Below are 26,208 nucleotides of genomic sequence, written 5' to 3'. Positions count from 1 at the left end.
CAGTTTTAATGGAGTAAAAGGAATTTTATTGTAGTGAGTTGAGATGATAACTGGAGGTGACGCTACCACAGAGTGTCCTTTAAAGTTTTTCTGGATTTAGGAAGTAGAAAAATGGAATGGTAGCTGGAGGGAATAAAAGGTCAAAGGATAGATTTTTGTTTGATGTTTGTTTAAAGATGGAAGATACTAGAATTTGCATGCTAATGGAAAATGTCCAGTAGGGTGGGAGAAACTCGTAATGTATAAGAAGGAAGGGGTGTGTGTGTGTGTGCGGTGGGGGGCAGGTGTTCACCATTCTAAAGTAGACTCCAGCGTAGAGGACCTTGTCAGTGTTGTTTTTAACTGTATTTCTAGTATCTAGAATAGTGCCTGCCACAATATTTGTTACTCCATAAGCTATCCAATATTTGTTGAATAAATGAATGACTTGGACCCTACTTCTCTTCCTTTCAATTCATTCTTGACATGTTAGCTAGAAAAATATTTTTTTAAAAAAATGATGTCATGTCACTGTCCAATTTAAAGTGGTCAGCCATTCCTATTTCACTTAGAATAAAATCCCAGCTCCTGTGACCCATAGGATCCTGACTGAGGTAGCAACTGCCTTCTGCAGCCCTATCTCCCGACACTCTTGCTTTCATTAGCTACTCCAGCCACACTGGCCACATTTGATTTCCTAAAACTGAAGGACTCCTTTCCCTCTGTAGGGCTTTATATGTGATTTCTGCCACTAATCCCTTACCTTCTTATCATTCAGTTCTCAAATGACACTTCAGAAAGGCTTTCCCTAGTATTGTAGTGGCTGAAAGCAAGGGCTCTCAAGCCAAACTGAGTTCACATACCAACTCCCTGCTTACTTGCTATATGATCTTAGCCAAATTACTTAAATTATCAAAGCCCATTTTCTCTGTTTGTAAAGTGAAGATAAGTATCTACTTTATCCAGTTCTTTCGAAGATTAAAAGAATATATGTAAAACATATAGCATGGGGCCAGGCATGGTGGCTCATGCCTGTAGTCAACAGCATTTTGGGAGGCTGAGGCATGAGTATCACTTAAGGCCAGGAGTTTGAAACCAACCTGGGTAACATAGTGAGATCCCATCTCTAAACAAAACAAAACAAAACAAAACAAAACTGGGTGTGCTAATGCACACCTGTAATCCCAGCTACTCAGGAGGATGAAGTGGGAGGACTGCTTGAGCCCAGGAGGCTGAAGCTTCAGTGAGCTGTGATCCTGCCACTGCCGTCCATCCTGGGTGACACAGCAAGGCCCTGTCTGAAAAAAAAAAAAAACAAACAAAAAACATAGTACAAAGCATGGCACATAATAAGCACTATATAAGTGTTCCCTGTTACCCCTTTTGTTATTGTCTCAAATTGAATGCCCCCATTGTTCATTTTCATTTCCACTTCCTACTTGTGGCTTCACGATACTTATAAAAATTTATAATTATTTATTTGCATACCTTATTTATTATGTCGTCTTCACCAGATACTGGACAACAAAAAAGCAGGGACCATGTCTGTCTTTTATTCTCTCTTTAACTGTAGTGCCTAATTTGGTGCTTGTCATATAGTTAGCATCTATAATAAATATTTACTAGAATAGGCCAGAAATCATGCTGTATATTGAAACATCAGTGACCAAACTAAGATCACTGCAGGACCCAGTCAAAGCCCAGATCAGGCAGAGCACAGCTTTAGTTTAATGTTCTGCTTCTATTAAGTGGCACATGATTTTTGTCATTACTTTTTATCAAAGGCTTCATTCTTAGGCTTGACTCTTGTACCTTTATTCAATTATTTAAATCAAATTTTAATGGAAGCCTTTTAAAAAAAGGATAACAGAATCACTTTAAAAATTGAGTCAGCGTTTTGGGCAGGAAGGTGCTTCATTGAAGCTGGGGTGCAATCTTATAAAGTACACTTATTTTATATACTACTAAGAAGAATGCCAACTATGACACAACTCTTTATCACTAAGAATTTTTTCTACTTATGCAAAGAGCCCTCTTTTAAAAAAAATCCTGTAATACCCTTGCACCTACATATAAAGAACAATATAAGCAAAATTAATTGGCTGAGGCACTCCTAAAACTTCTTAACATTCAAAGTGTCTTTTCATTGATTTTCAACTCAGAGTCTCTGTGTCCATGTTTTATTTTTATAATATCATTCTCTGTTTAGATCATTAGTGATATATCATTTCTTAAACCAATGTCCATTATTATCTCCAAGGTTTTCTTCCAACATACTGATATCCATTCTTCAAATTTAATACACATGTAATGACAAATATGTCATGACTACTACCCAACCAGAGTGATTATAAGATGCCTGTCAGTTTCGGATAAGTGTGAAAAAATTTGTGTCTTAGAATCAACGAAATAACGTAATTGATTTTGAAGAATATTTGAAGAAAAATAATTGCCTTATAAATCTTTTGCCAAGAATTGAGAATTGTTTAACAGTTAATAATGTTATTGATTTTAATTATTATTTACATATAATTTGACAGGATTAACTTAATATTCATTGTATCACTTAAGTCTCACAACAGTCCAGTATCATAGATGTGTCCACTTTGCAGATGAGGAAGCCAAAGCCTCAGAGAGCCTAAGTAGGAATCACTACTAAGTAGGAATCATTTGTAAGTGATGAACCATTTAGGACTATTTCTCTAGTTCCAAATGCCATATTCTTTGTTATTTGCAAAATACACTTATACAAGTAGGATTTACTCAAATGAAATTTAAGAAATGGAAATATTCAGCTCCTTGGATTTGTTATTCTGTATAGAATGTACATGGCAGACTTTTTTTTTTTTTTTTTTTGAGATGGAGTCTTGCTCTGTCACCCAGGCTGGAGGGCAGTGGCGCGATCTTGGCTCACTGCAAGCTCCACCTCCCAGGTTCACGCCATTCTCCTGCCTCAGCCTCCCGAGTAGCTGGGACTACAGGCGCCCGCCACCACGCCTGGCTAATTTTTTGTATTTTTAGTAGAGACAGCATTTCACCACGTGAGCCAGGATGGTCTCCATCTCCTGACCTTGTGATCCGCCCGCCTCAGCCTCCCAAAGTGCTGGGGGATTACAGGCGTGAGCCACCACGCCTGGCTGGCAGATTTTTTAAAACAGTGTTACGAAAGTGAATAGGTTTGTGTGATTCTTATATATTATTTTAGGATACTTGAAATTTTCTAGTAAAACTTGTTTTTGTTACTATTTATAGGAATAAAAATAACTTTGTGTTTACATCATGTGGTCCACTTATTCATGAACCATGAGGCTCAATAGACTTAATCCAACATAGGATCTAAATTACATACATGATTTTCATGACAATAAAGTTAATTAAAAAGTGTTTGTGGTTAGAGTTTCAAAAATTGATATTCTCAGGACCTAGCCACTATGCAGAAATACAATTTTTATTCTTTTGGAAGTATCTCCTTTAGTCACCTTTTTCCTATTTTATTTCCTACTTATTTTAAAATACAGAGGAATGATTTTATACCAATTAAAAAATTATGTTTTATTTGCATTTTCTATGTTTTGAGCAAGAAGAAAGCTGGAACATCAAAATAGTTTCTGAATTGATTGATCTTTTGTTATCTTTTAATATCTTAAAATAATTACACAACAAGTTGTAAAGATAAAATTTCCATGTACCCTTCACCCAGTTTCCCCAAATGGGTACATATATGATAATAGTAAAAGATCAAAACCAGGAATTTGACATTGGTACAATGTTTGTGTGTAGTTTCTTGTAATTTTCTCACATGTGCACATTGCTGTAACCTATCTAAATTATGTGTATCAAACTTTGTCCCTTTTTAATGGTGAATAGTATTCCATGGTATGGATGTACCATGATTTGTTTACTCTTTCACCTATTGTGCAACATTTTGGTTGCCCTCAGCTTTTGGCTATACAAATGAAGCATTATGAAACATGTAGAGGCTATTGTGTACACATAAACTTTTCTTCCTAATGGTCAGCAGCATGATTGTTGGGTAATATGGTATGTGTATGTTTAGTTTTTTTAAGAAACTGCCAAACTATTTCTGCCAGCAGTGTATGGGTGATTCAGTGTCTCTGCAAGCCCTCAGATATTTGGTGTTGTCATTATATTTTATTTTAGCTATTTTGATAGATGGGTAGGGATATTTCATTGCAGTCTTAATTTCCATTTCCATAATGACTAATGATGTTGAACATCTTTTCGTGTGCTTATTTGCCATCTGTATATTCTCTTTGGTGAAATATCTCTTTGTGCCTTTTGCGCATTTTTTTAAATTGAATTATTTGGTGGTGTTACTGGTAAGTTTTCAGATTTCTTTATATATTATTTCTTTATCGGATTCAGTTTGCAAGTTTTTTTCCTGGCTCATAGCTTGTCTTCTCATCCTCTTAAATAAAGGAACTTTCAGAGAGGAAAAATGTAATTTTGATATAAAGTCCAGTCTAGTAATTTTTTTCATTTATGTGTTGTGCTTTTGATGTCTAAGAGCTCATTAAATGAGACCCTAGTTACAAAGATTTTCTTCTGTATTTGCCTCTAAAAATTTTATATTTTACGTTTAAATCTATGACCCATTTTGAGTTAATTTTTACATAAAGTATGAGGTATAGGTCAAGGTTCATTTTTTGTTGCCTGTGGATATCCATTTTCTTCAGCATTTTTTGTTAAAAAAGATTCTTTTTCTTCCATTGAATTGCATTTGCACCTTTGTCAAAAGTCACTTGGCTATACTGTGTGGGGCTATTTCTCAATTGTGTATTGCGTTCCACTGATCTATGTGTCTCTCCTTTCACTAATATTACACAGTATTGATTACCATAACTATAGTAAGTCTTGAAATCAGGTAGACTGATACTTCCCTCATTATTATTCTTTTTGGTTGTGTTAGATATTCTATTTTCTTTATCATTCCATGTAAATTTTACAGTAATCTCATCTGTATATACAAAAAATTGTGCCAGGATTTTGATAAAAAATGTGTTAAACCTTTATATCAGTTTAGGGGGAATTAAGGGGACATCTTTATTAAGTTGACTTTTCCAATTTGCAGACATGGTGTGTCTTTCCATTTTAGTCTTCTTTGATTTTTTTAGCATTTTATATTTTTCAGCATACAAGTCCTGTGCATGTTTTGTTAGATTTATACATTTCTTTCACTTCTTTTTTTTGAACTGTTATACTTTTAATTTTTGTTTTTGTTTTAATTTTTGTTTCTATGTGTTTATTGCTGGTATATAGAAATATGATTGATTTTTTTTGTGATGCTCTTGTGTCCTGTGGCATTGCTGAACTTGCTGATTAGTTCTATGAGGTTTTCTTCTCATAGATTCCTTTGGATTTTCTACATAGGCTATCTTGGAATTTGCAAATAGAGGCAGTTTTGTTTGTTCCTTTCCAATGTATATGCCTTTTATTGAATTTTCTTGTTTTAGTGTGCTTGCTAGAGCTTACATTCCCTTGGAATCTGAATAATACACTTCTAAATAAGTGTGAACTTTGATGAATAGCAGTGGTAAGGGTGGACATCCTTGCTGTTTTCCTCATATTAGGGGGAAGGCATTCCATAATTTAGCATAGTGTTATCTATAGGTTTTTTGTAGATTTTCTCTACTAAGTTGAGAAGGGGGAACTTTTCCCCTCTCTTTCTCTTTTGCTAAGAGTTTTTCCCATAACTGGGTGTTGTATTTTTTCAAACGGTTTTTATGCATCAATTGATATGGTCTTGTGGTTTTTCTTCTTTAGCTGCCTAATAGGATAAATTACACTAATTGGTATTCAAATACTGAAACAGCCTTACATCCTTGGATAAACTTACTTAGCCATAGTGTATAATTCCTTTTATATATTGCTGAATTTTTTTGCTAATATTTTTAAGCGATTTTTGCCTCTATATTTGTGAAGTATATTGGTCCATAGTATAGGGTTTTGGTTTTTGTTTGTTTGTTTGTTTTGGGTACTGTCTTTGTCTGGAGTACCACAATAATACTCACTTCATAAAATTAGTTGGGAATCTTCCTTCTGATTCTGTTTTCTTGAAGAAGTTGTGTAGAACTGGTATTAATTCTTCTTTAAACTTTTGGTAAATTTAATTTCCTTAATGGTTACAGGGCTGTTCAAATTATATATTTCATATTGGGTGAGTTGTAGCAAGGTAAGCACTTAATGCTAAAAATTTTCCTCTCAGTACTATTTTAGCTGCATCATACACATTTTGATATATTGTATTTTAGTTTTTATTCAGTTCAATGTATTTTTTAAATTACACTTGAAACTTTCTCTTTGATGCATGGATTATTTAGAAGTGTGTTATTATGTTTCCAAGTGCGTGGAGATGTTTATGTTATCTTTTTGTTACTGATTTCTGGTTTGATTTCATTGTGGTGAAAGAATATAATCTGTGTGATTCCAATTCTTTTAAATAATTTGAAGTTTGTTTTATGGGACAGGATATGGTCAATCTAGATATATGTTCCATGAGCACTGGGAAAGAATATGTATTCTGCTGTTGTTAGGTGGAGTTTTCTATAAATGTTGATTAGATTCTGTTGATTGATGGTGTTGTTGAGCTCTATATGCTTACTGACTTCTTGTTTAGTTCTATTAATTTTAGAGAGAAGGGTGTTGAAGTCTCCAGGATTTGTCTTTTTTTTTCAGTTTTATCAGTTTTTACTTCACATATTTTACAGCTGTATCATTTGGTGCATATAGATTTTTGATTGCTAGTCTTCTTGGTGGTGGATGGACATTACATAACATTTCTTTCCCTTGCTCAAGTCTGCTTTATCTTGTAATTGTATTGCCATGCCTGCTTTATTTTAATTAATGCTTGCATAGTATATCTTTTCCTATCCTTTTACTTTTAACCTGCTTATTATATTTGAAGTCAGTTTACTTGTAGGAAGCATAAAGTTGGGTCACTTTTCTGTTTATTCTGTTTTTATTTCTGTTTTTTTTTCTGTCTCCTGTGTCTTACTTGAACTTTTTTTAGAATTTAATTTTGATTTAGCTATAATAATTTATAAATGTTATCTCTTTGAATAGCTTTTTTTTTTTTTTTTTTAGACGGAGTTTTGCTCTTGGTGCCCAGGCTGTAGTAAAGTAGTGTGATCTCAGCTCACTGCAACCTCTGCCTCCTAGGTTCAAGTGATTCTCCTGCCTCAGCCTCCCAAGTAGCTGGGAGCCCACCACCCCAGGTGCCCACCACCACACCCAGCTAATTTTTGTATTTTTAGTAGAGAGGGGTTTTACCATGTTGACCAGGCTGGTCTTGAACTCCTGACCTCAGGTAATCTGTCCGCCTTGGCCTCCCAAAGTGCTGGGATTACAGGCGTGAGCCACCATGCCTGGCCTGCATAAATGTTTTAGTGATTATTTAGCCTTCTCCAATATCATTCTAGTTGGTGGGATAGGAGGAGAATGATAGAAGTACCTCATTATAGCCTATCATTAGTGAAATTCTAGGCTCTCCATTGCACCCTTGCAGGCTTGAGTGGGTATAGAGCCAGAATTTTTTTGTGTGGTCTTCTGCTGTGGTTGAGTGTTTATTTCCTTAAAACTTTTCTGTCTTGTTAGGTTGCTCCTTTTCTGGTTCTGTGAGTAAAGAGGGCAGTTTGGGGGCTGTTTATGTGTGTGCCCACTGGTGTATCAGGGTTGCAGCTTTTGTAGCGTCTGGAATGTACTAGGCAAAAGGAATACCCAGGGAACTCACCAGTATGTTGTTCCTCAGGTCACTAGTCACTCTGATTTCATCTTTCCACTTTTCATTGTCTTCATTTATTTGTCTTCATATATATGTGTATATATATCATTTATTTATATTTATATGTACCTCGAGGGTTTTGTTGTTGTTGTTGTTTTTGTTTGTTTGTTTTTTTTTTTTTTGTACTTAGCAGGAGAAATAGGGAAAGGTACATCTAAACCTTGCAGGAGAAATAGGGAAAGGTACATCTAAACCTTACTGGAAGCACAGTCTTTTTTTAATTAATTAATTTATTTTTTAATAGGGATTGTATTTATAAGAATCAAATCAAGTATTGTGAATTCTGTAGGCCAGTGCCTGGCACAGCTTACTGGCTTAGCAAATATTAGCTATTACTATCATGTATGTCATCCTTATTAAGAACGATCTTAAATTGCTGTGGTAACTTTTGACAAGTACATTTATAGTTGATCTAAGGAGCACTAAAATTGCTTTCTGAGCTTTCATTTGATATTAAAATCCAGGGTCAGAATGATTCATTTTGGAAATAACATGGACATTTAGTGAAATAAGCATGTTTCTACTAGTTTTATGTTTTTAGGCATATGTTATTTAATCTCTGAGCCTCAATTTGCTGTTTGAAAAAGTAATTATTAATACCAATCTTAAAGGATTATTGTGAGTGTTGGATGAAATAACTGTATAAATTATTTATGATAAATCCTGGTACCTTCATTCTTATTATATCACTAAACAACCAAACAACAGATAAATGGTTAGAAACGGAACCATTTATTTGCCTATCAATGTTTACCTGTCAACAGAAATAGAAGTTTTGCTGCATAGTATTGTTCTCCAATTTATTGGTTTAAAGGTCCAAAACATTTTGCTGTGTGATATGGATGTAGGTATTGAATTTAGATTGCTGTGATCATTGTCAAAATTTCCCTCCATACGTGCCCTTTGTTTTCAGTGTATTAACATGCACAGGTTTCTCCTATCTATACCAAAACAGAACAAAATTTCCTGGTATCTACATGCTCCTCTAGCCCCCATCTTGATGAATTTTTTTTTTTGTTTTGTTTTTTGTTTTTTTAGACAGTCTTGCTCTGTCACCCAGGCTGGAATGCAGTGGTGTGATCTTGGCTTACTGCAACTTCTGCCTCCTGGGTTCAAGCGATTCTCCTGCCTCAGCCTTCCGAATAGCTGGGATTACAGGTGCCTGCCACTACGCCTGGCTAATTTTTGTATTTTTAGTAGAGATGGGGTTTTGCCACGTTGGCCAGGTTGGTCTCGAACTCCTGACCTCAGTTGATCCACCTGCCTCGGCCCCTCAAAGTACTGGGATTACAGGCGTGAGCCACCACACCCAGCCTTGATGAACTTTTTAAAAGAATAATGTATATAAATTGTGCCCATTATTTCCACTTAACTCCACTGTAATCTGTTCTCTCCCCACTTTACCCCAAATCATCAGTGACTCTTTTCCCATCACCTTTTGATGATACAGGTGACAACTTCATACTTGAAACTCTCTTCCCTTAGTTTCTACTGCCTCTCCTGGTTTTCCTCCATTTCTCTCACTGTTCTTTGTGAATTCTTCCTCAGCCATATACCTTACTCACTTTGTGTCATTCACAAATTCTATTTTCCACTATATTTTCAATCCATCTAGACCAGCACTGGGTATGTTGCAAGTGCTCCACAAATAACATGTATACATTTCGATCGCGTATAGAACAAAAACAGGCTGGGTGCGGTGGCTCACACCTGTAATCCCAGCATTTTGGGAGGCCGAGGCGGGCGGATCACGAGGGCAGGAGTTCCAGACCATCCTAGCCAACATGATGAAACCCTGACTCTACTAAAAATACAAAAATTATTGTGTATTTTTGAACAAAAACATTGTGAAAAACATTGAGACATCCATTTCCCCACGTCTCCCCTACTGGATAGCCTGGAGGCAGGGATAGTAATTACTGCTTTAGAATGTTCCATGTTGATCAAATATCCTTGCTATTTGATCATCTATTATTCTAATTTTTGAGAGAATGTTTAGAAATCCAGCGGAATCTAAGGTTATAGGAGATAATGTGTCTTTTGATTCTCAGTGTCTAACTTCCTCTAACACATAGAGGGATTTAAATACATATCTTTTCATCTAGGCAATCTGGACTGAGTCAACCTCTTCTGTAGTTATTTTAGACAGGCCATAGAGATGCCCTATATTGCTTTTATAGGTTATTGATGCCCCAGCTCATCACTAGACTGGAGAATGAGACCAGGAGTAACATCTTGGCTACATTGTGACACTGAGAAGACACCTTGATCCTTTGCACAGCTTTAACACATATCTGTCAAAGTAGTATAGACTGTTTTCAGTCATATTGTCTGTTTATCTAATTTGCGTGCCCTTTTGCATAGTGTAAATACTTCCTGGCTATTCCTTATTTATTTATTTATTTATTTATTTATTTATTTAGAAACAGAGCCTCACTCTGTCACCCAGGCTGTAGTGCGATGGTGTGATCTTGGCCCACTGCAACCTCTGCCTCCTGGGCTCAAGCGATTCTCTCAGTGAGCCTCTCGAATAGGTGGGGTTACAGGCACCTGCCATCATGCCCGGCTAATTTTTGTATTTTCAGAGAGATGGGGTTTCACCATTTTGGCCAGGCTAGTCTTGAACTCCTGACCTCAGGTGATCTGCCTGCCTCAGCCTCCTAAAGTGCTGGGATTACAGGGTGAGCCACCACTCCCGGCCCCTGGCTATTTCTTTTAAACTTATTTTCATCATCTTGGAGTTAGGGAGGCTGGTTCAAGTCTCCCACCAATTCTCTATTATTTCCTTTGGCACTGTAGATGAAACGACTTTGCAATGATAGCTCTTATGTTCAACTTTGTTCTTATGCCGTAGAAATTATTAGAGAGCTGCTTTTCTTGTCCCTTCCTCCACCATTTTATAAGTATAAACTTATTGTCAATTAAATGATTTTCTTTTCTTTTCTGTTAAATTTCTTAGAAAATAAGCCTTAACTTCCACTTATTTTACACATATTATATGCTAAATTACTTTTGTTGTTGTTGTTGTTGTTTTGTTTTTGTTTTTGTTTTTGTTTTTTTTGAGATGGAGTCTCTCTCTGTCACCAGGCTGGAGTGCAGTGGTGCAATCTTGGCCCACTGCAACCTTTACCTTTATCTTCCGTGTTCAAGTGATTCTGCTGCCTTAGCCTCTTGGGTAGCTGGGACTACAGGCGTGCACCACCACGCCCAGCTAACTTTTGCATTTTTATTAGAGATGGGGTTTCACCGTGTTGGCCAGGATGGTCTCAATCTCTTGACCACGTGATCCACCCACCTTGGCCTCCCAAAGTGCTGGGATTACAGGCGTGAGCCACAGCGCCCAGCCAATTATGTGTTTTTTTAAATATTCTCAACAACACAACTAGATAGATACAGTTTATCTGCATTTTACAGATGATGAAAATAATAATAAAAAATTAGAAGTTATTTGCCTCAAATGTATCACAAGTAAATGCTGAACCAGCATTAGAACTCAAGCCTGATTCTAATGCTCTCCTTTTGCTTTCATTTCACTTTGTTAAAAGAAAAGCTTTAGACAAATACAATTTAACAGAGTTTGAGCAAAGAGCTATTCATGAATCAGGTAGCATTCAAAACTGAAAGAGGTTCAGAGAGCTCTACTCCAGCAGTGTGACCAGCAAGCTTTTATAGGTTGAACATGGAAACAAAGTAGAGAAATTACCTGATTGACTACAGCTAGGCATTTGCCTTATTTGGATATTGTCTGATGGAAGTTTCCTATTTGTAACCAGTAGGTTGGTTGACAGTTTGTGATTGGCTAAGGCTTGTTTTTGGTTTTTGGTTTTTAAGTCAGTTACAATAAATGTTTCCAAGTTAAGTTTCAGTTCTCTTACATAAGAGGCCTTGTTATGGAGGTAATCTCAGGCTAATAGCCGTCTTATTTAACATTATATCATACTCTTGGGAAGATATATGATTTTTATACAAGCTAATATGTCACATCTGTGTATTTTATAAATATTAGAAAAGGAGATAAAACATGCATAGTTTTAAAAAGTCTTACAAGTGACTTATGAAGATGCCTTGTGAGGTAAAGAATTAGTCCTGGGACATTAGCCATGTATAATTGTCTTTATGCCTCACTCTAATTTCAAATACTCTTTTTCCATCCTAGGTCATATGTTATCAACATTGTTAAGATTTGAACTGTCGTGATAGTTGATTTCATTTATAAGCTTGACTGGGCCACCTGGTGACCAGATATTTGGTCAGACATTCTGAACGTGTCTGTAAGGATATTTCTGGATGAGATTAACATGTGAATCAGGAGACCAAGTAAATCAGATTTTCCTATGTGGTGGGCCTTATGCAATCAAATGAAGAATTGAATAGAATAAAAGACTGAGTAATAGGAAATTTATCCTGCCTATTTGAGTTGGGACATACATCAGTCTTTTCCTGCCATTGGACTCAAATTGAAAAATTGACTCCTCTTGGGTCTTAAGCTTGCCAACTTTTGAACTGAAACAAACCATTGGCTGTTGTGGTTCTCATGCCTTTGGACTTGTACTGAAACTGTACTGTCAGCTCTCCTGGGCATCCAGCTAACTAGTTATAGATCTTGTGGCTTCTTAGCCTCTATTACCATGTGAGCTTATAATAAATCAATCTTGCACTGTCTGTCTCTCTTGCTCTCTCTCTCTGCCCTCATCTTCACCCATCATATTGGTCTTGTTTTCTCTAGTTCCTTTTCCTCAGAATTAACCTCCAAACCTTTCATTATCTCTCTTCCTCCATGATACCCTCTGTCATTTTTAATATGTCTCCCTATTCACATTTACTCAGAATGCTACACACAAAATGATTTCTACAAGTCACTTAGATTTCCAGCAGTACTGCCAATTACAACCTATTAGTTTCTCCTGCACACACAGGCACATACACACCTCCACAGTCACACACACATTCACACAGGCACACTATTTTTCCACACAGTATAATGGCTATCCAGTGGAACTTTCTGTGATGATGAGAATGTTTTATATTTGCTTTGTTTAATACAGTAGTCACTAGGCAGATGTATTAATCTGACTTATTCAGAAAAACAGAACCAAAGGGATATATATAGATACACACATATATATGTATATGTATTTGTACTATACATATGTATAGGTATTTTTACTATATATGTATATGTGTTATATATATATATATATACACACACACATATATATATATATGGAGAGAGACAGAAAAACTATAAGGAATTGGCTCATGTGATTATGGAAGCTGAGAAGACCCAAGATTTGCAGTCAGCAAGTGGGAGACTTAGGAGAGCTGGTGGTATAGTTCCTGTTTGAGTTCCAGCTTGAAGTCAGGCAGAAAGAAAGAGTTCTTTCTTATTCAGCCTTTTGTTCTATTCAGACCTTCAACCGACAGGATGAGGCACAGCTACAGTGGGGAGGACCATCTGTGTTAGTCAGCCTACCAATTCAAGTGTTTAATCTCGTCTGGAACACCCTCACAGACATACCCAGAAGTAATGTTTAACCAAAAATGTGGGTACTCTGTGTCCCAAACAAGTTGTCACTCATCACACCACATATGACTGACCACTTAAATGTAGCTAGAGCAATGATGGACCTGAATTTTTAGTTGTATTTACTTACAAGTAATTTAAATAGCTACACATGGCTCATGGTTACTGTATTGCATAGCGCAACAGTAGATTGTCTTGGTCCTGGAATGGAGCTTTAATTGATGCTGTAGGACAATTTAGACTACTACTCCAGTATCTAGCTTCCACCTAGGCCTCTTGGAAAACCTGCTCTGGGAGAACCAAGCTTCATACAAAAAGCCTAGTCACTCTGAGACTGTCATGCTGTGAAGAAGTGCCAGCTAGCCACTTGGAGAGGGTGCGTTAAGAAAGAGAAAACCCTAATGATCAGCGAGGATGAGTTTTTTTCCATATGTTTGTTGGCCACATAACTGTCTTCTTTTGAGAGTTGTCTGTTCGTATCCTTTGCCCACTCTTTGATGGGGTTTTTTGTTTTTTTCTTGCAAATCTGTTTAAGTTCCTTGTAGATTCTGGATATTAGACCTTTTTCAGATGGGTAGATTACAAAAATTTTCTCCTATTCTGTAGGTTGCTTGTTCACTCTGATGCTAGTTTCTTTTGCTATGCAGAAGCTCTTTAATTAGATCCCATTTGTCAATTTTGGCTTTTGTTGCAATTGCTTTTGGTGTTTTAGTCATGAAATCTTTGCCCATGCCTATGTCCTGAATGGTATTGCCTGGGTTTTCTTCTAGGGTTTTTATGATTTTGGGTTTTGTATTTAAGTCTCTAATCCATCTTGAGTTAATTTTGTAAGGAAGGGGTCCAGTTTCAGTTTTCTGCATGTGGCTGGCCAGTTTTCCCAACACCATTTATTAAATAGGGAATCCTTTCCCCATTGCTTGTTTTTGTCAGGTTTGTCGAAGATAAGATGGTTGTAGATGTGTGCCCACATGGTATATGATTTCACAAAAGATTGAATAAAGAAGCAGGTATGAGAATCTAGTTGTCTTCCATTAAGCCAGATGTTAAAAAGATTTGCAAAAATATAAAAGAATGTAACCCTTCTCAAGAAACTTTTTTTTTTTTGTTTTGGAAAACAGTTATTTTAGTTATTCATTTACATATTTTTGTAGTTATATATAGTTATATACATAGGCATGTATATAAAGTGGATATATATGAATATGTATATTAAATAGATATATTGAATATAGTTATATAAATTTTCTTATTTTTAAATGAATCAATAAATATTGAAGTGTTCTCAGAAAAGAACAAAAAAAGAAGAAAGACCCCCATCTCTTCTAGCCATCCCAGCTGAATCATCAGAAATGTGAATGAGGAAACCATACTGGACATGTAACCTAGTCAGACCTTCAGATGGCTTCAGTCACAGCTGCCATTTGCCTGTAGTTATATGAAAGATCACAAGCAAGAAGCATCACCTCAACTCAAAGGAACATGAGAGATTATAAATTGTTGTCTTAAGCCACTATGTTTTAGGGTGATAACTGGAACAGAAATGTAGAATCAAGGTTTTCTATTTGTCTGGCTCCCCAAGTTCCCAATCCTGTTTTCCTTTCTGTTTCCCACTTCCTTGCTTTGGATAATGCAACTTTTATGTTTAGAGCTGAATTTGCAGTTCCAAGATACTCACAATTATCTGAACTTTACCTGTCTTGGATTTCTGACCTCATGTTTAAAAAATCTTTCTTAATTAAGATTTATGCAGTTTTCTTTTCTACTTTTAAATAGGCCAACTTAGAAAAGTGCTTGCCTTTTTCTTCTTTACTAAAGCCATAAATAATTAATGCAATCTAACACTCTGATCTTTTTCAACCAATTATCTTGTAAAAGTCTAACCTCAGGAGGCATATAGTTTATGCTCCAAGATCAGCATTTTAACAGCTACTTTGCTACCAGAAGAGAATGGATTGGAAAAGAGGGGGATTGTGTTGGGCATATACTCAATAATTATGTTAGAAATAACACTTCGTATGTATAATAATAATATTAATTATGTAGTGAAATCCTATATAAGCTATTTATACAACTTGTACATTTGGCTATTTAACACAGTTACATAGGCTTGAATGTTAGCCCTTATGAAAAATATACTTTTATTCCAATGAGCTCAACATTTGTGAAAATTCAAAAGGAATTTAATATTAAATGTCAGGAAAACAAATGTTTAAAACAAGTTTTACTGTCTTATTATGTTTCTTAGTGGGTATTTTTGTGTATTTCACATCAAGAGGGCAAATTTTGGAGTCTGAAACTTACATTAGGTCTCTACTACATCAGTGATTTTTTTTTTTTTGTTCTAGTTCTAAGGACATATGGAATTGGCTATGGATAATTCATATGCTTTCAATCAACGAAGCACCTGTAATGGAATTCCATCTGAGAAGAAAAACAACTTCCTTGTATCAGAAGATCATGGACAAAAAATCTTAAGTGTACTACAGAATTTTAGAGAACAAAATGTCTTTTATGATTTCAAAATAATTATGAAAGATGAAATAATCCCATGTCATCGTTGTGTGTTAGCAGCATGCAGTGACTTTTTCAGGTACTTTACCTTGTCTATGCCTCACATATTATGATTTGGATAATTCGGTTCTATTTTATACTGGACTCAAGTTTCCCCCCACAGGAACATGCAACAGTAATTTTTAATTCTTAAAAAAAAAAAAAACACGATTTAGGCTGGGCCCGGTGGCTCATGCCTGTAATCCCAGCACTCTGAGAGGCCAAGGCAGGCAGATCACCTGAAGTCAGGACTTCAAGACCAGCCTGGCCAACATGGTGAAACTCTGTCTCTATTAAAAATGCAAAAATTAGCCGGGTGCAATGGCGTGTGCCTGTAATCCCAGCTACACAGGAGCCTGAGGCACAAGAATTGCTTGAACCCAGGAGGCTGCGGTTGGGGTGAGCTGAGATCGCACCACTGCACTCCAGCCTGGGCGACAGAGCGAGACTCTATCTCAAAGAAACAAAATAAAAAACAAAAAACCTAATTAGAACCAAGATCACCTAATGATTTTTTTTTTTTTTTTTTAGACAGAGTCTCGCTCTGTCGCCCAGGCTGAAGTGCAGTGGTGTGATCTCTGCTCACTGCAAGCTCTGCTTCCCAGGTTCATGCCATTCTCCTGCCTCAGCTTCCTGAGTAGCTGGGACTACAGGCGCCTGTCACCACGCCCGGCTAATTTTTTGTATTTTTAGGAGAGACGGAGTTTCACTGTGTTTACCAGGATGGTCTCCATCTCCTGACCTCGTGATCCACCCGCCTCAGCTTCCTGAAGTGCTGGGATTACAGGCGTGAGCCACCGCGCCCAGCCATGATTTTTTAGTAGGAGAGAATTTAAGACTACCTGTTTTTAAAGTACAGGTCTTCCCAGGTCAGCATTTACCAAAGTTCTCTGGAACATTAATCCCTTGAAATACTCTGGGACAAAAAACAAAATTTGTTATGGCTTTGTTTGGGGGATCCCTGTATTGTATTATTTTAGAAAAAGAAGACGACAGGATGAACAAAAATGGAAGCAAAATTTGAAGAAAATAACTTTGAGAGAAAAGCAAATTTCAGTCCTATGTTGTATTCTTGTATTATGGGGAGAGGAGGCTCTAACTGATTTAAAAATTTATCCTCTCCTTAGCAAAGATATCTTTTTATTAGGGAAAAGTACTTCTTAGCTATAAGGCATTTCTTTTTTCTTTTCTTTTTTTTTTTTTTTTTTTTTTTTTGAGGCGGAGTCTCGCTCTGTCGCCCGGACTGGAGTGCAGTGGCCGGATCTCAGCTCACTGCAAGCTCCGCCTCCCGGGTTTACACCATTCTCCTGCCTCAGCCTCCCCAGTAGCTGGGACTACAGGCGCCCGCCACCTCGCCCGGCTAGTTTTTGTATTTGTAGTAGAGAGGGGGTTTCACCGTGATAGCCAGGATGGTCTCGATCTCCTGACCTCGTGATCCGCCCGTCTCGGCCTCCCAAAGTGCTGGGATTACAGGCTTGAGCCACTGCGCCCGGCCAAGGCATTTCTTAAAAGCACTCAGCTTGTTCTAATTCTAAGCAACCTTCCGAATATAATTTGGTTTCTCATGTAGATCACCCTAAAGAGAATGTCCTATTCCTAACACTGCAGTAATCACTAGGATGACAGCAGGTTTCCGATTCTGCAAGGTTAAGGGCCAGACACATGACCTTGCAATTACTGTGTTAATTGTATCAAGGTAGTACTATCCTGTGAGGCTTCTTGGTCAATAGACAAGTCCCTTTTGGTGAAACCATGATCTTCAGCCTTCCTGGTTATATTACAATAAACTTAAATCCTAATAGCAATATTTTGCATTATGTTCATTCGTGAAAGCAATTTTAATTTGAATTAAGCAGAGTTTAAATCTCCAATAAACTCGATTAAAAAAATAAAGTTTAAGATATAGAAATACTAAGATGCATATTTTATATGCAAGTTAATTTATACTATTTTGAATCCTAATTTTAACCCTTATTTTTTTACCACCATCTTATTAGATCTCACCCTTATTGCCTTTAATCTTACAAGCTAGATTTCATTCAACAAACATTTACTGATATATACTTTTTTAAACATAAATTTACTGATATTTACTGATACATACTTCCTGCTATCAGTACACCTGTTCCTGTATGGGCTCTTGCTTTGAAATTGGGAGCAATGGCTTAGTACTGCAGCACAGTTTACTGGGGCCATGGAGCCTACAACAGTCTTGAACTAGCTGTTTGCCTAATTTGACTATATGCCTTCATCTATTCTTTTTATTTCTTCTCTCAGGTAATCAAAGTTGTTCTTTGAACTTCACTGGGGCCCTACTGTCTTATACTCTGTCACTCTTATTTCCACCAGTGTCTTCCCTCCTCTCTTTTCTTCCATGTAACTCTTTTCTTTCTCCTTATCCTTCAGATCCCCTCTTCATCACAGGAAGCTGTGTAGTACAATGGTTAAGTAGTTGGCCTCTTAATACATATGCCCTAAATCTAAATCCAAGCTCTGCCATTTACTAGACATGTTTTATTAGTCAAGTTACCTAACCCCTTCAGGCCTCAGTTTCCTCATTTGTAAAATAGTAGGATTATAAAAATAGGACTTAATTCATAGAATTATTGTATTGCTGAAATGAAATAATGTATAAGTAATAATTAGCACCGTACCTACTACATTCAGTTAATATTAGCTGCTATGATTATTATTTCTAAACCTAGCAAAAATATCAGTAATCTGGTGTGAACACACAGCTTGATTTCCCTGTAATGTTTTCATGCTAATAAAATATTCTGTGTAGGCATTTGAATGTCTAGACCTGCACTCTTCTTGATGTTGTTTTTTATTCAATTTAGACATAATTTTTGCACATAGTTCTTTGTTCAGCTTACTGCTAGTTTTTTATAGGTCTGCTTTTAGTTTTTAAAATTACTATTAGAACAATGTGTTTTAAAAGTTTTCTACCTGGTATAGATAACAAAAGTATTGGATCCTTTATTACCTATAGTACTTTATTAAATGAGTACATAGTTCACATTAAAACATGTACATATGTAATAGACATTTGACAGTTTACACTCTCCTATAATGCCGCTAATTCATAATATGATCAAACTCACTTAATGGAGTACTGAAAGTGTAAAATAAAAATGTCAGAAAAGTGCACAATGCATGAAAATATCCCTCTTACAGTGTTTTTGGAAAACGAAAATTATTATTGAGACGGAAGGTCTCATTGGAGACAAGAAATTGAAAAGGAATCACACACATTTTATACATACTTTATGATAAGATGGTAAATTGGAGATAGATGTTAACTGGATACTTTAAGATGAATAGGATGAAGTATAGAAATATAATCTTACATGTGTCTTTTCAAAGAAAATGTGGAAGCTGACAGTAAATTATAAATACATCAAATCTGATAGAAAACATTTCTTAAAATAATGATAGCAATAAAAGCTAATACTTTGCATCAATTAACCCATTTATTCCTCTCAGCACCCAATGACATAGATACTACCAGTACCTCCATTTTCAGATGAAGAATTCGAAGCACAATAAAGTTAAGTCATCTCCCCAAGGCCACTCAGCTAATAAGTGGCAGAGGCTACATACACTGGCAGGTGGGCCCGATGGACTATATAGCCAGCTGGGCTATATGGACTCTTAATATTATCCTAAACTGCTGTAGATGTCTTAATAATCTATATAATTATTATCACAGGTTAATATTTCTATTGATATTCATTATTAAAAAACCCTGCATAATGTGTAACATTTTGCAAGTTCCCTCGTATTTTTCAGTTGGATGTTGTACTTTTTAAACAGATTTCATTGCCTTCTGGAGTAGACTCTGATAAGTAAATTGGTTTTCCCCTAGAATACTTTGGGCAACTAGGAACACTGCTCAGAAAGACATCCTGGACAATATTGGCACAAATAAAAATCATTATTAAACCAGAACCAGTAGTAAAATACGTTTTGCTCCATAACAATGCATTTCCAAATAATTTGTTTTTACCTAAACTGAGCCAAAGAAGTTCCCAGTTCCTTTGATGCTGTCAACTTTACCATGTAGCAATAAAACAAAACTTATTATGAAAAACTTTCAAGCTAGTCTAATTATTCAAATTTGGGGACCTATCTCCATCTCTCAGTGCCTATTAAATTCTTTTTTTTTTTTTTTTTTTCACCTTTTTGCTTGATGTGGTTCACTGTTGCTGTTTAGTTTTAGGAGATCACATTCCCCTTCTCCTAAAGAACTTTATAAAATATCTTTTTAGACATGTATCTTATTTGGTGAATTTTGCCCGCACAAGAGTCACTGGAGACATCAGATATCTCACTGTACTCTTTTCTATTTCATTAATGTGAAATCAAAGATGAATTTGAAAGAGACTTTTAAATTCTAAGCTCTAAATAATTATATTTTAAGTAATTTTACTTATCACCAGCACAGTTGTTACTAATTAATCCATAAATAAAGAAATTTGACCATCAGCAAGATTTTGCCCCAATAGTGTTAATAATAAATAAGAATCAAATCAGCATACAAAATTTGAATCTTTTTATAGTCTTTTTTTATTAGTTGTTATAGCTCAGCTGTAATGTACATATTTTGTAATATAGGCATTTTGTAATATGTTTATTGGCAGATAAATATGGTATATAATTCTAGATATTAGGATGCAATTAAAACATGATTTTATAAATATATTTTAAGTCAAGAGTAAGGAAACCTCCTTAAGATAATATTGAAAATAATTATGGAATAAAATATTCCTGTTGTTTTTCTGTGTTCTTTATTTTTGCAGGGCTATGTTTGAAGTAAACATGAAAGAAAGAGATGATGGAAGTGTTACCATTACTAATTTGTCCTCCAAAGCAGTAAAAGCATTTCTTGATTATGCCTATACTGGAAAAACAAAAATAACAGATGATAATGTGGAAATGTTCTTCCAGTTGTCATCATTTCTTCAAGTTTCCTTCCTATCCAAAGCTTGCAGTGACTTTTTAATAAAAAGTATTAATCTTGTCAATTGTTTACAGTTATTATCTATATCAGATAGCTATGGCTCCACCAGTTTGTTTGATCATGCATTACACTTTGTACAACATCACTTTTCTCTATTATTTAAATCCAGTGATTTCTTAGAGATGAATTTTGGAGTACTACAAAAATGTCTGGAATCAGATGAATTAAATGTTCCCGAAGAAGAAATGGTACTGAAAGTTGTCCTTAGTTGGACTAAACATAACTTAGAATCAAGGCAAAAGTATCTGCCTCATTTGATTGAAAAAGTAAGATTGCATCAGTTATCTGAGGAGACACTTCAGGACTGTCTGTTCAACGAAGAGAGTTTACTCAAAAGCACAGACTGTTTTGACATAATCATGGATGCAATTAAGTGTGTGCAAGGTTCTGGTGGACTCTTCCCTGATGCTCGACCATCCACAACTGAGAAATATATATTCATTCACAAAACTGAGGAAAATGGAGAAAATCAGTATACATTTTGCTATAATATTAAAACTGATTCATGGAAAATACTGCCGCAATCACACCTGATTGATTTGCCAGGATCTAGTCTTTCAAGTTACGGAGAGAAAATATTCTTGACAGGTGGTTGCAAAGGGAAATGTTGTAGAACGGTTCGACTGCATATTGCCGAGTCATATCATGATGCCACTGATCAAACCTGGTGCTACTGTCCAGTCAAAAACGATTTCTTCTTGGTATCAACTATGAAAACACCAAGAACCATGCATACATCAGTTATGGCTCTCGATAGATTATTTGTCATAGGTGGAAAAACTAGAGGATCCCGGGACATTAGAAGTCTTTTAGATGTTGAATCTTACAATCCACTTTCCAAAGAATGGATATCTGTTAGCCCATTACCCAGAGGCATATACTATCCAGAAGCAAGTGCATGCCAAAATGTAATTTATGTTCTTGGATCAGAGGTAGAGATTACAGATGCTTTTAACCCATCACTTGATTGCTTTTTTAAATATAACGCTACAACTGATCAGTGGTCTGAACTAGTAGCAGAGTTTGGACAATTTTTTCATGCAACATTAATTAAAGCTGTACCAGTAAACTGTACACTGTATATATGTGACCTTTCCACCTATAAGGTTTATAGTTTTTGTCCAGACACTTGTGTTTGGAAAGGCGAAGGATCTTTTGAGTGTGCAGGCTTTAATGCAGGTGCAATTGGAATTGAAGATAAAATTTATATATTAGGTGGTGATTATGCACCAGATGAAATCACAGATGAAGTGCAGGTCTACCACAGCAACAGGTCTGAGTGGGAAGAAGTTTCACCAATGCCTAGAGCCTTAACAGAATTTTACTGCCAGGTGATTCAGTTTAATAAATACAGAGACCCATGGTTTTCTAATCTATGTGCTTGAACATTCTAAAACGAGTCCAGTTCTAGTAACGTAAACTTGTTAACCAAAATGATAGGTAAAAAGGTCTATACATCTTAATGGAATAAAACGTTCCTGCTTTTAGTTATTATGTATGTACACCATATATAAATAAACAGTTTCCCAAAACTTAAAATACAAAATATATTTTACCAAAAATTATATTGAATGTAATTTAACCTTGGGGAATCCAGAATACTTAGTATTTTCTCACGAAACTACAAATCATAGACTCTGACACTTTAATTTTTAAAGTATTCTGTCCATAAAAGATTTGTAGTATTTAGATGGGAGAAATCTCTTGAGAGAGTAAAAATAAATTACACTGCATCTTATATGAAGTAAAAAATAAATTAGAGGTGAGAATCTTGTTACTGCGGGTATGAGTTGTTTAATTCCTATCATTTGTGATGATTGGTTAACTTCTTTTAGGTACGCTTTTTATCCTTTTTTAGTTCAGAAATAATTTTCCCAGCTTTCTAAACAGTACACTAAACATAGTTTAACTTTTTTTAATGACTCATTTTTTTCATTAAGAGCATAATGTACCATGTTATAATGCCATTAGCAGTTACTTAAATGCTTTAAAAATTGCTGATTCTATTAGTTTTCAGTGTCAGTTGGTTTCAATTTCTAGCTCGCTCTCTCTTTCTCTCTCGTTTTCTGGTTCAAACTTAGTAAATTACCATTCTGGATTTAATTAGTAGTTCTAGGTTACACCTGGCCTGAGTTTATGTTAGCATGTAACCCTCAATGGGAAATTTTTGGATTCTGGGATGTTAGTACTAAAATACTTTTTATGTATCACTGCTAGATTCCAGCCTAATTGAGGACATAGAAAATTGACCTCTAATTAAGTGGATCGTTATTATTGCATTTCTTAAGCTTTGTCTAAATTTGAGCTACATAAAACATTTCAGGATTTAAATTAGTACCATATCAATTTTCTGTGATGATGTATACCAACTATAAAGCACCTTGTTGGTTTACTACTTCAGTAAATTATTCTCAGTGAATTACTTTCTAAATTAAAAAAAAAAAAGACTTGGCTATTGGTATTGATAATAGTATTCACAACCTGCGTCTGTTAAGATGTTTGATCTTTAACACAAGCAATGTAAGAGTACTGTTGTCATTGTTCTCAGGGAGGTGATTCTGCCTTCCAAGAATATATGTTTCTTTAATCAGTTTAAAAGATAAAAGGCATTTTGGGTTTTAAGACCCCTGCTTTACATCTCAGGTAATGTGTAGATTGTATTTCTCTGGAACCAAATGTAGTTTTCTACACTCAGTTGTAAATGTTAATCTTTCTCAAATGTGCACATTCTTTAAAAGTGTGTTCCTAAGTAGAAATATACTTAAATGAAGATTCTCTTATTTTATCATATAAATTTATGCAACCATAAGTTTCAAATGTATTTTTCAAAATGGAATGGAATATTAGAGTACATTTTCATGAAGTTTAAAAATCAAGGAATGTTCCTGATTAGATGATATATTTGTAAGGAGTATTCTGTAAAATTGGTGGCCTTCCTATCTAAGCACATGAGTAGTTGGCTCTGCACTTTGTGTTTTTAAAAAAATGGAAAATTCATTGGAGGCTTTTGTTTGTGTGTGTGTGGCTTTGAAAACAAATTATTTGAGAAAGACCATAACACAGTGAATAACCTATGTGTGGATTTACTGAACTGTTAATTTAAGCATATATATTAATAGGGTATGTTTAAAATAAATATTGTTTTCATCACTGACTTTAGGAATTGTTCATCTATTTCAGAAAGGAGAAACCGAAAATCAAATCCCTTTTTGATATTGCTTCATTGTTCTATCATCTTCTTGATTTCCACTACTGTTCTGATTGGCCTTTGCTTTATGCTAGTGTTTCCAGAAACATTCTTGTTATCAAAGCCTAGGTGGCTCCCTCTGCATTTGATTTAATACATTTTCTAATGCAGAAGGTTTTCTGCCCTAGTTGTTTTTTTTTAAGTAATTACTGTGGGTTACTTTTTAATCATTTTCACTGATTGCCATCCCTTTACATCTGTACCTTTGTTCTCTCCACCAATTATCACTGCAAGGAAGATACTCTGTCTAATCAAAAAACCTCCAACTCTTTGCGTACTGTTTTTTTTTCTGGTCACCATAGCAATCTGTGCTAGACTCCACTCCACTAACTCCTCTCCTTTCATATTTTGCCTCTCCTTATAAAGATAGCACTTTCATTTGATCTGTCTGCCTTATTGGAGAATGGTTTTGTGTCTTCAAAGTCCTCAAGGAACTCAACCACACAGGAGCAATGACTACACTCTGGTTATATCCTCTGGTCTTGTTAATGACTGTGGCTTCACTGTCTAAGAACCATATGTGTTATTCTGACTTCACCTTCCTTTCTGGATTTCTGACCTGCAAATCTCAGTGATCCATCCAGTCTATTCTCAGTACCTCCAGAAAGAGCTGTTTTTTCTGTCTGTGAGGTTAGGTAAGAGAAAATAACATCTTTTAATGGGCTCTTCCCTTAGTCTTTTTAAAAGTCTGTTTTCCTTTCATTATATTCTTCAGCCAGTGCTACAGTGCAAGAGGCAAAATAATTATGCTCATTATCCGGATTGCTATCATTCCTGTGGAAAAATTCTATTTAACGTTTCTAAATCCATTACCATTTGTCTTGCTCCACTACATTTGCATTATGCATGCCAAAAATATTTTAATATTGTAATGTCTTCTAAAATTGAAAGTAGGTATATGGCATTATTAAATACAAAAAAGAGTATATTTAACACATGAGATCCATTCAAAGTTAATGGACATTCCTAAAATGTGGAGCACCTTTTGTTCATCTACACCCTTTGAAACTAAGTAGTATGAGGAATATTTGCATAATCAAAGCTAACTATTTTCCCATAATCAGCTCTGGTCTGGGGAGTGAAGGAGGTCGTTATCACAGCAATATTCATTACGTGCTACCCTTGAAAGCTAGATTAGTATTCAAGAGCGACCACATGCTGCAATATGATTCCATATTTCTCAGATACCAAGAAGAGCAATTGAATATATGTTCAGTGTGCTTATTAGCTCAAGGTATACCATTTGAAAATCAGAATTAAGCGCAGAGGGATACATCTGTTTACATTTTGAGATTTGAATGCAATAAATATCATAATGTAATGATTAGTTGAATATATAATGTAACTTTAAGATCATCATGCTCAGTTTAATTGGATCTAGTGTTGTGGAAACTCTTATTTAGAATTGAAAGTATAAATCTCAAAAATGTTTTCTGAGGGGGCAGCTCTGAATGGCAACCTAAACACAAAGGCTGAAAATTATAGGAAGCGTATTTCTGTCCAGTGTAAGAAACAACTTTATAAAGTCATACTTTAGAATGAAACCAGTTACCCAAAACTGTGGCATATGGAAGATCATTAGCTTAATAATTTCCTATATGAAAGAGCGTGACCAAAGATTTCTACATTCTATTTATACATCTCAATCGCCATCATTTCTGATATATGTTTTCTCCTCCAACTTATTTAGCATTTTAGGCATTGTGAATAACTTGATTCAGTGGTTCTTGATACTCACGATTTTTCAATAGAAACTGAGTCTTAAAACTACACCACTTTTGGAACTATATATTTATTCAAGATAATTTTTTTAATTAGGAAAATTTGTAAATGGTGCTGACATTTAAAGTGAGCTGCTAGTTGGGATTTTTCCTTTGATTTGCCATAGAGGTATGTTCATTTTATAATGAGTAGAAATTGAAAGATCAGTACCTACAATTTTCTCCTAAATTATTATTTTTCTGCATAGTATTTATACTGGCAAAGGTAGTAATTTTACTTAAATATTATATAATGTGAAAGAATATGTCTTAAACATCTAGATGTGTTTATAAAATATATTCAATGACTGATGCTTGATCAAA

At 35.3% G+C, this 26,208-nt stretch overlaps 1 protein-coding gene across 4 annotated transcripts in view; it reads left to right on the top strand.

The window, feature by feature from the left end:
* Positions 1–25,900, top strand: part of KBTBD3 (kelch repeat and BTB domain containing 3) — a 29,237-nt gene extending 3,337 nt beyond the window's left edge. Inside the window, exons 3-5 of one of the 4 annotated variants that reach the window (XM_023208158.2) lie at positions 14,235–14,311; positions 15,650–15,894; positions 20,657–25,900. In XM_023208158.2, coding sequence (XP_023063926.1) covers positions 15,662–15,894; positions 20,657–22,262 — 1,839 coding nt within the window. In that variant the 5' untranslated portion in view covers positions 14,235–14,311; positions 15,650–15,661 and the 3' untranslated portion in view covers positions 22,263–25,900. Of the gene's footprint in view, positions 1–14,234; positions 14,312–15,649; positions 15,895–19,340; positions 19,466–20,656 lie in introns of those variants that run through there. The other 3 variants (XM_023208161.2, XM_023208157.3, XM_023208159.2) reach the window with 3 other exon arrangements.
* Positions 25,901–26,208: the final 308 nt, after the last annotated feature.

Source organism: Piliocolobus tephrosceles, chromosome 13 (assembly GCF_002776525.5).
Source record: "Piliocolobus tephrosceles isolate RC106 chromosome 13, ASM277652v3, whole genome shotgun sequence".
NCBI classification, from domain to species: Eukaryota; Metazoa; Chordata; class Mammalia; order Primates; family Cercopithecidae; genus Piliocolobus; species Piliocolobus tephrosceles.
The sequence above is the reverse complement of the archived record's forward strand: the minus strand, read 5'-3'. Positions and strand labels throughout refer to the sequence as shown.